Source organism: Syzygium oleosum, unplaced genomic scaffold, assembly GCF_021117445.2.
Source record: "Syzygium oleosum isolate NSW1041296 unplaced genomic scaffold, Sole_v2.1 Sole_v2.13, whole genome shotgun sequence".
Classification (NCBI taxonomy): domain Eukaryota; kingdom Viridiplantae; phylum Streptophyta; class Magnoliopsida; order Myrtales; family Myrtaceae; genus Syzygium; species Syzygium oleosum.
Genome location: NW_026607497.1, coordinates 1,379,052 through 1,388,678, shown reverse-complemented (window position 1 = coordinate 1,388,678; position 9,627 = coordinate 1,379,052). Strand labels below are relative to the sequence as shown.

Sequence of the window (9,627 nt, the reverse complement as noted above, 5' to 3'; positions counted from 1 at the left end):
GAACGATCCAATTCTTCGGGCCGTGACACATGCATGTTTTCTCGTCGTGGAAAATCATTATCAGTCAAATACCATCCACTCATCGCACGGTTGATTGGGCAGTACCTGTCGAGTTTAAAAATCACACATTTTAATTGTGATTCTGCTTTTCTGTCTCATTATCCAACCCGAAAGCATGTGGATTTGTGAACCGTAGTTTGTTTTATACTAGGCACAGGTTCCGTGCTTTTTACTTTATTTATTTATTATTTTTACTTTTATGTGAACTTGATAGGCCCCACCTACATACATTTATGAATTTTTTCGTCCTATATGAAATTATCCGTACTGCACCAACCCCATGGAATCATATTAATGAGAAGAAAATGGCCTCATAAGTTTCATTTCCTGAGCTTCATAAAAAATGTGAAAATTGAGGAATTTCGAGTCTTCAACGAGTCAATGCTGGTGAGTGTTTTTAAGAGGTCAACCTCTTTTAGTGTAAGTGTACCGTGAGCTTAGCAACTAGACATTCCTGAAACTTACTTCGAGATCTTATGTGCTTATGTCATATCAAATCGAGTTAAAACGATAAAGGAAATCCATGAACGAAAATGGGTGAATTTATGATGCACGTGCTGTACCCAAAAAATTCAAAGTACGAAAATTCATACAATTAAAAGTCACCCAGATGAAGCCAGACCATGTGCCTAAAGGCCAGCGCAAGCTCAATTCTCATGCAAGGACTTGGATGGACAATAATGTGGTTACAAAACATTTTTCAGGGACATTCTTATTCCCTATATTTCCACCATCTAATTCCTTTACACTATTGGATAGAACAAACGATGAACACATAATAATTACTGAACGAATCCGAGTCCTAAAAATCTGGGAGAAGCTTGCTCTCTGAAGAATGGCCGTGGGTCTCATCATTACTCGTGAAAAAAGCTGAGGAATCAATCCATGGACCTTCTATGGACATGCTTCCAGGCAGCTGGCGAGTGTCCTGAGAGAATGTCGAGACATCTGTTTGGCTATCATTAGCTATCCTCTCGAAGGCTTTGAACCTAGGATCTGGATTTGTTGCCATGCTCTTGATTATCGGTGCTTGAATCGCACTTTTTCCTTCAAGCATGCTCACCACAGATGACATTGGCGGCCTGAGAGTTGGTGAAGGATTGGTGCATAGTAGTGCTAGGTTTAGCATTCTCATTGCCTCTTCCTCAGAGTAATTTGAGCCGAGACATGGATCCACGAGTTCAAGAACGATCCCTTGCTCTTGCAACACATAGGCCTTTCATCATGTACAAATAGAAATAGAAGATTAGTCGGTTATCTTGCTTTTAAAAACAGAAAACAGTTTTAGGAACAATTGAGGGGAATAGGTTACTGATAGATGAAATCTCATCATGTTCATGCTTTCATGTTCTCCACCGCTGAGCATGCTCATGCATACATATCAACATGACAATACTCTAAGCTTCTAACCATCTTTTCTTTTTCTATAAAACTTAGAGTCGCTATACATTACCCAGTCAAGGAGACAAACAAATTCTTCCTTTGGCCTGTAATTTGTGTTGGTCTTTCCGGTGACAATTTCCAAAGCGACGACTCCAAAGCTGTAGACATCAGCTTTGTCTGTCAAGTAGCCCCTCATTGCATATTCAGGAGCCATATAACCTCTGAAACAAGGCAAAGTAGTAATGGTGAATATGGCCATAGACGGAGGACATTCAGGGAAAACATTACAGATTTGTAGCAATCAAAAGCTCATTAGATAAAGCTAATTAAAAGAAGAGAATCAACCAGAATAACAGAAGTCTTACATTGTTCCAGCTATCCTTGTGCTGATATGTGTATTCTCTTCTTCATCGAGTTTGGCCAAACCAAAATCTGAGATCTTGGCATTTAGTTCCTTATCAAGCAGCACATTTGTCGCTTTTATGTCCCTATGAACAATTTTCAACCTAGATTCCTCGTGAAGGTAAGCCAATCCCCTTGCTATTCCCAAACATATTTTCTTTCTCGTGGCCCAGTCCAACTCAATCAGCTGCTCTTCTCGTCCTGGGAAGAGAGAGAGAGACAGAGAGTTCAGTTGAATGATCATTTATAGCATATTAGTCCGCTTAGGAAAAGCATCTTTTACCAAAAAGTGCACGAGCAAGACTATTGTTCTCCAGATACTCGTAAACTAGCAACAACTGATTTCCTTCAATGCAGCAGCCGTAAAGCTTTACAAGATTTGGGTGCTGGAGAGCAGATATCATGCCTATCTCGTTGAGAAATTCACGATGGCCTTGCTTTGATTTTGAAGAAAGCTGCTTCACAGCAATTATAGTTCCATCCGACAATATTCCCTGAGATTAATCATATGAATTTAAGACTCATAACTAATCAGATGTTATTTCATTAAAAAAAATGGTAGGCGTGACCAGATCCAGGTTGGTAAGTCTAAAACAAAGACACATACTGAATTTATCAGACAATTCCTTCACATTGAATGGAGAATGAAGTTATGAATATATTGTGAATTACCTTATAAACTGGCCCAAATCCTCCTTCCCCTATCTTATTCACAGAGTCGAAGTTGCCCGTAGCAGCTTTGATTTGCCTTAAAGTGAAATGGCCAGTTTGAAGATCTAGCCCACGTAATGCTGAAAAAAAAAAAAACAGACAAGGTGTATCTCAGGAATGCGATAATAATAATTGAAGGAAAAGCGCAGTTCTTCAACAAACTCTCAATCCGAGGAGCGATTCACCTATATGGTCATGCCTCAAAGACATGCAATCTTAGTTAAAAGAAAAAAAGGCCAACTTTTGGTGTCATAGTTTACTCATAAGAATTCCACAAAAAGTACAAAGAAAGCAGATAAATACGATTTTGAATTAAGCATCATACTTGTGCAATGAATCAAAGAGTGACATAGTCCTGCATGAGCAGACATGTCAGTATGATAATCTCACCTGGATCTTTAACTTCTCTGCCGCCTAAGAATCCTGACAGCCAAAGGACTAGTAATATCAATACAAGGAGAAGTACTGAAGCTACCGCGATTCCAGTGATTGCTCCAGCTGATAGTCCATTGCTTCCAACGTGAAAGTCTACGAGCAGGAAAAAACATGATAGATTTATACGTGAATGCTTCAATGACCACATGAGGAAAGGATAATAGAGAAATGTGCGTCAGCGTTGACTTACTCGGTGTCACTGCAATAGCGGAAATGAGTGGTCCGTAGACACCTCTATCGGGAATGGCTGTTGTTCCCTTCCCTGACCAATATAAATGAATCTCCAAAGTACTGCCATTCACAGTGACATTATCGAAGTCCTTGTATATGCCCTTCCCGACACCTCCCGCTTCCTCTGCAATATTAAAATCCTTCAACACTTGATTGCCCTGCAGAATTAACACGAATTTCGATAAGAAAAGATAGTGCTCGTCAGATTGTTGTGTGCAGCCCTATCACGCACCAAGTCATAACAACAATTTCCCAAGTCAAATTCCTCAACAAAAGACGATAACTCAGCAGAATAGATGAAATTAAAATAATAATCGGGTGCCAATTTTCACTTCACTTACTTGTATCGATACATCGAATATACGTCTCCCAAGGCTGCTAAATGTTTCGTCGTTGGAATATTGAATTTCGGCAAAATGGAGCCGCACTTTGTAACTTCCTTTCATCATGCAAAGGCCATAGTATCTGATTGACCAAGGGGAAAGACGAGCCGTTTGGTAAAATTCTGAGCCGATCACATTCGTAGAAAATGGGTTATTAGCTGTGTAACCAGCTTTATCATTTCCCGTATAAAACCCGGTGCTGCTGTAAGCCCACTTTTCTGAAGAAGAAGAAGAGAAAACTGATGGCCCATTTGGACTGGTGTCCTCTTCATATTGATCCCCCTCAAAAGTCATTTTGCTTCCTCCACAATTGATAAACAAGGAATGGTCTGCATGCGTCGTTGGATGAAATTGCATAAGACACGATAGGGGACAAAAGTGGCTCGACAATTTATGCTCAACAACAATTCAAACATAGTAAAGCCCACATTGTGCTTTCCCGCTACAGGGTAGATCCTTCTCCAAGCACCAGAGCCTAATGGGATAGACCAGACAGATTGTCAGCAATATAATGTTCACACGCAATTATCAACAATTAGTATAGTTCTTAGTCAAAGAGACTTACAAGTTGTTTCCGTTGGATGAATAGCTAGAAACCAAATTACTGAAAAGCGACACAATGGGTTAAATAATAACTCTAGAAATGTGGGGACGAGACAAAACTATAAAATTTCTGCCTTCAGAGAGAATGTGCATTGACTCACACTTTTGATTGCTGACAACTAATTGGAGGAGAACCGGTGAAATTGTTATAAGATAAGTCGCTGCAGTTCATACCTTGACCTAGTTAGTGCCCATATTCACCTCCGTAAATAATAATAGTGTAACATTGAAGAGTTACATATCAGATGTGAACCCATAAGTCTCATACTAACAATTATGAGTCAAATCCTGCAATCTATGAAAATTGTATGGAAAACCAACAACGAAAAACTGGATATTTTCATAGGACACTAACAGAAATTCCTTGCTGCTTGTTACCCAAGTGGGTACTGCTCCAGTAAGGGAGTTGTTTGTCAGAAACCTACATTCACAAATAAAAGTCATGTAACACTTGTCCAAAGAATTGTTCGGAACCCAACTATATGTGGTGTATATAATACTAATGAGGAAGGAAAGTCAACTACATATTTGCTGAGACATTAGGAGTAGTCAAGAAAATTTGTAATTACATGTAATTCAGACCCTCTCCCATCGTGTCAGGAACTTGACCGGCCAATCTGTTGTCGCTCAGGTCTCTATCCAAAGAAGAAGAAAAGGAGACAAATCAGATAGTTTTCTCAAGAAAACTTGCAGAAGTTCATGTAATTCAGATTGAGGCCTTTCTCATCCAGGAAACAAGTCTCTTCTCAAAATATGCAATAAACTGTCGGTGCTTAATAACCGGTCCACTGGACTTCACAAAGAACAGAAGATATATCTTACAATCAAATGAAATATCCACATTATTTCAACAACTTACAATATCTTCAAACCTGTCATTTCCCCAATGTAACCTGGAATTGAGCCAGTAAGCAAGCAATTTCTCAGAATCCTGAGACGTGAAAAACAATAGTTAGTGGTAATCAGTTATAAAAAGAGACAAAAGAAGCAAATCAAATAGTCATGATATTGAACTCACAAATACTTCATGTTCATGCGTTGCAAATCAGGAAAATTGGAGCTTGGACCTTTCAAATCAGATATTCTCCTGGACGCATATAAAACCACTCCATCACACAACATTAACGTCCATCCTACCTTTTTGAGACATAACAAAATCTTACAAGATTATAAGAGACAAAGAACAATTGCACAGCATTGAATGCTCACAACTCCTTCAAGTTTGTCAACAAAGATATGCTTGAAGGAATAGGTCCCTCCATAGATGTGCCTTGCATGTCCCTAAAAATTTATTGCCGCAATATAAGAACAACTTTCGAGTATCTCATTAATCATATAAATAAATTTTTTGGCTCTAATTGAGAAGTATTGGGATACATACAATCTTGTAATTTTGGTCCAATTCCCAATAAAATTAGGTACCTTTCCTGATAATGTGCTTCCATCTATGCGACTGCAAGTGGTCAATAGGTAAAAATCCCTCAAAGGAAATTCAGCATGTTAAGAAATAAAAAGAATTATGATGCTGCTTACAAATCTTGTAAGTTCTTTAGATTGCCAAATAATTCAGGTATTGTTCCCGTGAAATTATTAGCAGATAGAAGACTGCAAAAAAAAAAAACGATCTAGGAATTAGGAATACTGAAGGATCATGTCTCAATGTATAAGTGTACATAACATAGAACAAAGTGTATTTTCATCTCCCCAAAAGAAGAGAAACTTTGTTCCAATTTAAGCAGGAGGATTAAACTCAGATCTTTTATTTCATAATCTTGCAGTCAAGAGAGCTCACGAACATTAAGAAAGGACTTCTCAAATGTGTTATCCAGGCAAAAGTGTGCCAATTAATGTACTCCAATTTACTTACAGTCTCCTTAAGCGGCTCAAGTTTCCAATGTTCGGCTCAAGAGCGCCTTCAAGCAGATTGTCCTCTAATACGCTAGCATAGACATAAATGTATCACCATCAGGTATAACCCATTCTCAATGCAAAGGCATACGATTTATAGCAAGTCTTACAGCTCCTCCAGCGTGCTGATTTTGCCAATTTCCTTGGGAATACCACTTATGCGATTTCCAAGTGCTGACCTGAAGCACCAAAGTGAAAACAAAAAGGATGCTTCTTTTTTTAAGAACTCCTAATTAAATTGTGATGATGATTCCTAATGTATGATAAGATTAACTTACAGAACGGTAAGTGGTATCTGAGTAAGAGTTGTGGGGAGCGATCCACTAATGTAGTTACGAGTGATGTCTCTGCTTGCAAAGAACACTCGCTTTAGAAGTTTTACAATTATCAAGCAATAGTTTGCCAAACTTCCAAAAAATTGGTCCATTTAGATTTCCACGGTTGCTACATTTCTCAAACAGATACATGCTTTGAGAAAATTGATAACCAAGTGCTTAAAAACGATCAATCCAGAATTGCGCAAAACACTGTCCATAATAAGATAAGGTGGAACCAGAATAGTCCTCACCCAACCCGTAGCATGCTTTTCTGTGATTTCCTCACGAAAATTAAGAACCATGGCCCATCAGACACATACAAGTTCTTTGGCCTAATTACCTTCCAGATGGGAAGATATCATGCGGTCAAGTCTAACTTACATTTCTGTTAAGTAAGTGAGGTTGCCAAATTCATCAGGAAAAGTCCCTGTCAAATTAAGTCCCTTCAGCTGGCTGCGAAACGAAGAAGAATAGGTAAATTGCATTTGATGTACGTGAAAGAAGGATACGGAAAGAAACGAAAATAACTGTCAGGTCTTCCATACATGTTTGTGACATGGCAAACTGTGCTGTCATTGAAGGAACAGTTGCAAGTCACGTTGCTTATCATTCCCGAAGCCAAGGTCACGTTTAGACCAATACCCCCACTGCATGACGTTTCGCTTACATTCCAGTATTCGTTTTGCAATTTCGTGGCGATTGTTTTCAGTGTATCAACTGCAAGCACAAACCAGAAGTTGAATCAGTATCCATTGCTGGAAATATGAAAGAGATTTAGAAGGACCAAACGAACGAGTACACCAGCAGGTGCTTGTGAGTTTGTTTGTGGTAATAAGGCTCCAGCCGTACAAGTACTTTTTTTTTTTGGTCAGAATACAAGTACTTATTTTATGTGACACGTTTAGTGCATTAGCACAGAACAATTTGGAGCCAGCGAAGGTAACACCCCTCGGTTAAAATGATTATAATTGGCTCGACCACAAGTAAGAAAGGTTTATTCAATCTCGGGACTGTAGAGCAACGAGTAAAGTTCATACAATGCATCCTATTTTCTTGATTCAATTAAAACTAGGTGCTTGTACAAGCTGCCTATATGGGAAGATGAGCTTGCAAGATTAGATATAGTTACAAACGATCATGGTAGATTCATTCCATTGTCATGCATATTATATGCCAATGCCACCTTCCACATTAGAATAGCAGAAGAAAGTCACAAATAGAGGTTTGACCAGCAGGACATTTAATCTACACTTTCTTCGGGAAAAGTAAACAATGTACATTTATTAGGTGAGAGAGGACTAGTATCCTATCTTCTCATGTTTGACCAAATCAAGGGATCAAAAAACCAATTGGTCTTTTCACATTGCAATCCAAGAAATGAATGCCATTTTCTCGAGCATCTCATCGCTAGTGGGTATTAGCTGGCTGATAACAGAGAGAATCTTTATTTTGCGATGGTCATATTGCTTCTCACATAATTATGTGATGGTACCTTTTCAGACCCTTTTGAAAAAGAGCAGGAATTTTTCTATACATATCAAGATCAGTGCAACCAAATTGCAAGTGGTCTTCATGTGAATTGGTGGCAATATCCAGGAAGGCCCATTAATCACAATTATTGCTACCCGACGCAAGACCACTGATCTGACAGCATGAATTCAATATAGAAAGATATCTAAAATACTGTGTACTATCAACATCACAGAATTTTAATTGGACAAGTGATAAGATCATATGGAGTCACGTATTCTCTCAAATCCAAACCCACCTCATATCTCATTTTCGTTTCAAAAGAAGATATCAACTCAAACTGCTGCACTGAAAGTACTGCTTGACGTTTATTCTTCACTCTTTAACATTCTGGTTGGACGCACCCACCATGCATGCACGGATTCAAAATCTGTCCGAGAGAGATGGGCCTGTGTGGACCCAGACAGACGAGGTTTGACTGAATCGAAAACCCAGAACTTCCTTTCCGCTAATTTTTCTTGAGAACTATATTTCTTTTCCGAACAAGATTAGGATTGACAAGGGCCTCTTTGGTAAAATACGCCGGTTCGGCCGTTTAGAGTAAGATTATCTGTGTAATAATTGAGCAAAGAGAGAGTACTTGGAAGGATTCGATAATCTGATTATGGAGGTAGGATTTTTAGGTTAAGAGATGGGAGATGAAAACTATGCTTAAATTTTCTCATAAAAGTATACTTTTTAGAGCGGCCGGGGCGGCGAGCGCCGTCGGCCGCCTCGGTCCCTGCCCTGTCTGCTAGGGAGAGTTGTCTGAAAAGGAAATGAAAGTGCAGAAGCAGTATCTCCCGCAACCCCCAGAAATTTCTAAAACAAATTCTTGGACAAGAAACAAGATTGCAAAGAATAAAGGGCTGAGAAATGCGATAGAAGCTCCAAACTTTATAGTTCAATTTGCAGACCTCAACAGAGAAGAGCCAGAGAGAGAGGGAGATTCAGGACCAGAGTTCGCAGAGCAATTATCCCCAAAAAAACAGAGGGCCAAAAAGAAGAACTACTTAACTGCCATTAAAGCAAAAGGTTGTTCTCATTCTCGCGTACCTTCATCCTGTGGCAAGAGTTGAGCATCACACCGGAAGACAGCAGAGCCGATCGCGACAAGAACGACGCAGACAACCGCTCTGGAAACTGAACCCAGAGGCACCACCATCTTTAACTTCCGCTCCTTCTCCCCGCGCGCGCGCGACACCGACCCAAACTCCGACCTCGATCCCCTCGAAGAAAAACCGTTTGCGAGTGCAAACCGACGCGGAAATGCTGCCTTGACCACGGCCAAAACAGGGCAAAGAGACACCGGAAAGGAGTGAGTTTTGGAAGAGGACGTGAGGTGAGATGAGGTTTCTCGAGCGCTCTGTGTTTGTCGGAGAGAGAAAGCGACAGGGCTGCCGTTGGAGGGAAAGACGGATTTATCGACAAAAAGGAGTTAATGGTTTCCTCGTTGTCATTTTCAGTGACAAGTTTGTCTTATACATGACATCTGCACTATTTTACTTTATATCACCAATGAAAATCAGGAATATAATATTCCATAAATATCTTTCCCTCTTTCCAAGTGCTCAAAATCCTCATGTCTATTGGAAAAGTAAAAAAGAAGGGCTCTTGCATTATTTAAGCTTTGAATTGCTACCAGCCGTTCTCGACACTTTACTGTAAATCAACGATAATTTAGT

At 39.5% G+C, this 9,627-nt stretch overlaps 1 protein-coding gene across 1 annotated transcript; it reads right to left on the bottom strand.

The window, feature by feature from the left end:
- Nucleotides 1–671: 671 nt before the first annotated feature.
- LOC115681223 (probable LRR receptor-like serine/threonine-protein kinase At1g53440) lies at nt 672–9,158 on the bottom strand. Its single transcript, XM_030605094.2, has 24 exons — nt 8,999–9,158; nt 6,979–7,150; nt 6,815–6,886; nt 6,395–6,463; nt 6,227–6,295; nt 6,076–6,147; nt 5,742–5,813; nt 5,590–5,661; nt 5,418–5,489; nt 5,227–5,295; nt 5,068–5,139; nt 4,778–4,843; nt 4,564–4,629; nt 4,310–4,369; nt 4,171–4,209; nt 4,034–4,080; nt 3,564–3,934; nt 3,182–3,380; nt 2,947–3,084; nt 2,518–2,636; nt 2,129–2,339; nt 1,809–2,046; nt 1,514–1,664; nt 672–1,276 (listed from the first exon to the last, which is right to left on the bottom strand). The coding sequence occupies exons 1-24, from the start codon at nt 9,105–9,107 to the stop codon at nt 863–865; spliced, it is 3,039 nt and encodes a 1,012-aa protein (XP_030460954.1). The 5' UTR covers nt 9,108–9,158; the 3' UTR covers nt 672–862.
- Nucleotides 9,159–9,627: the final 469 nt, after the last annotated feature.

Excerpts from the sequence above, each read along its gene's own strand:
- LOC115681223 (XM_030605094.2), bottom strand. The coding sequence starts at position 9,107 with ATGGTGGTGCCTCTGGGTTCAGTTTCCAGAGCGGTTGTCTGCGTCGTT. Across the intron at positions 5,140-5,226 it reads CGCATGAACATGAAGTATTT|GATTCTGAGAAATTGCTTGC; the intron begins GTGAGTTCAATA and ends TTCACGTCTCAG. Across the intron at positions 3,935-4,033 it reads CTGTAGCGGGAAAGCACAAT|ACCATTCCTTGTTTATCAAT; the intron begins GTGGGCTTTACT and ends CGACGCATGCAG.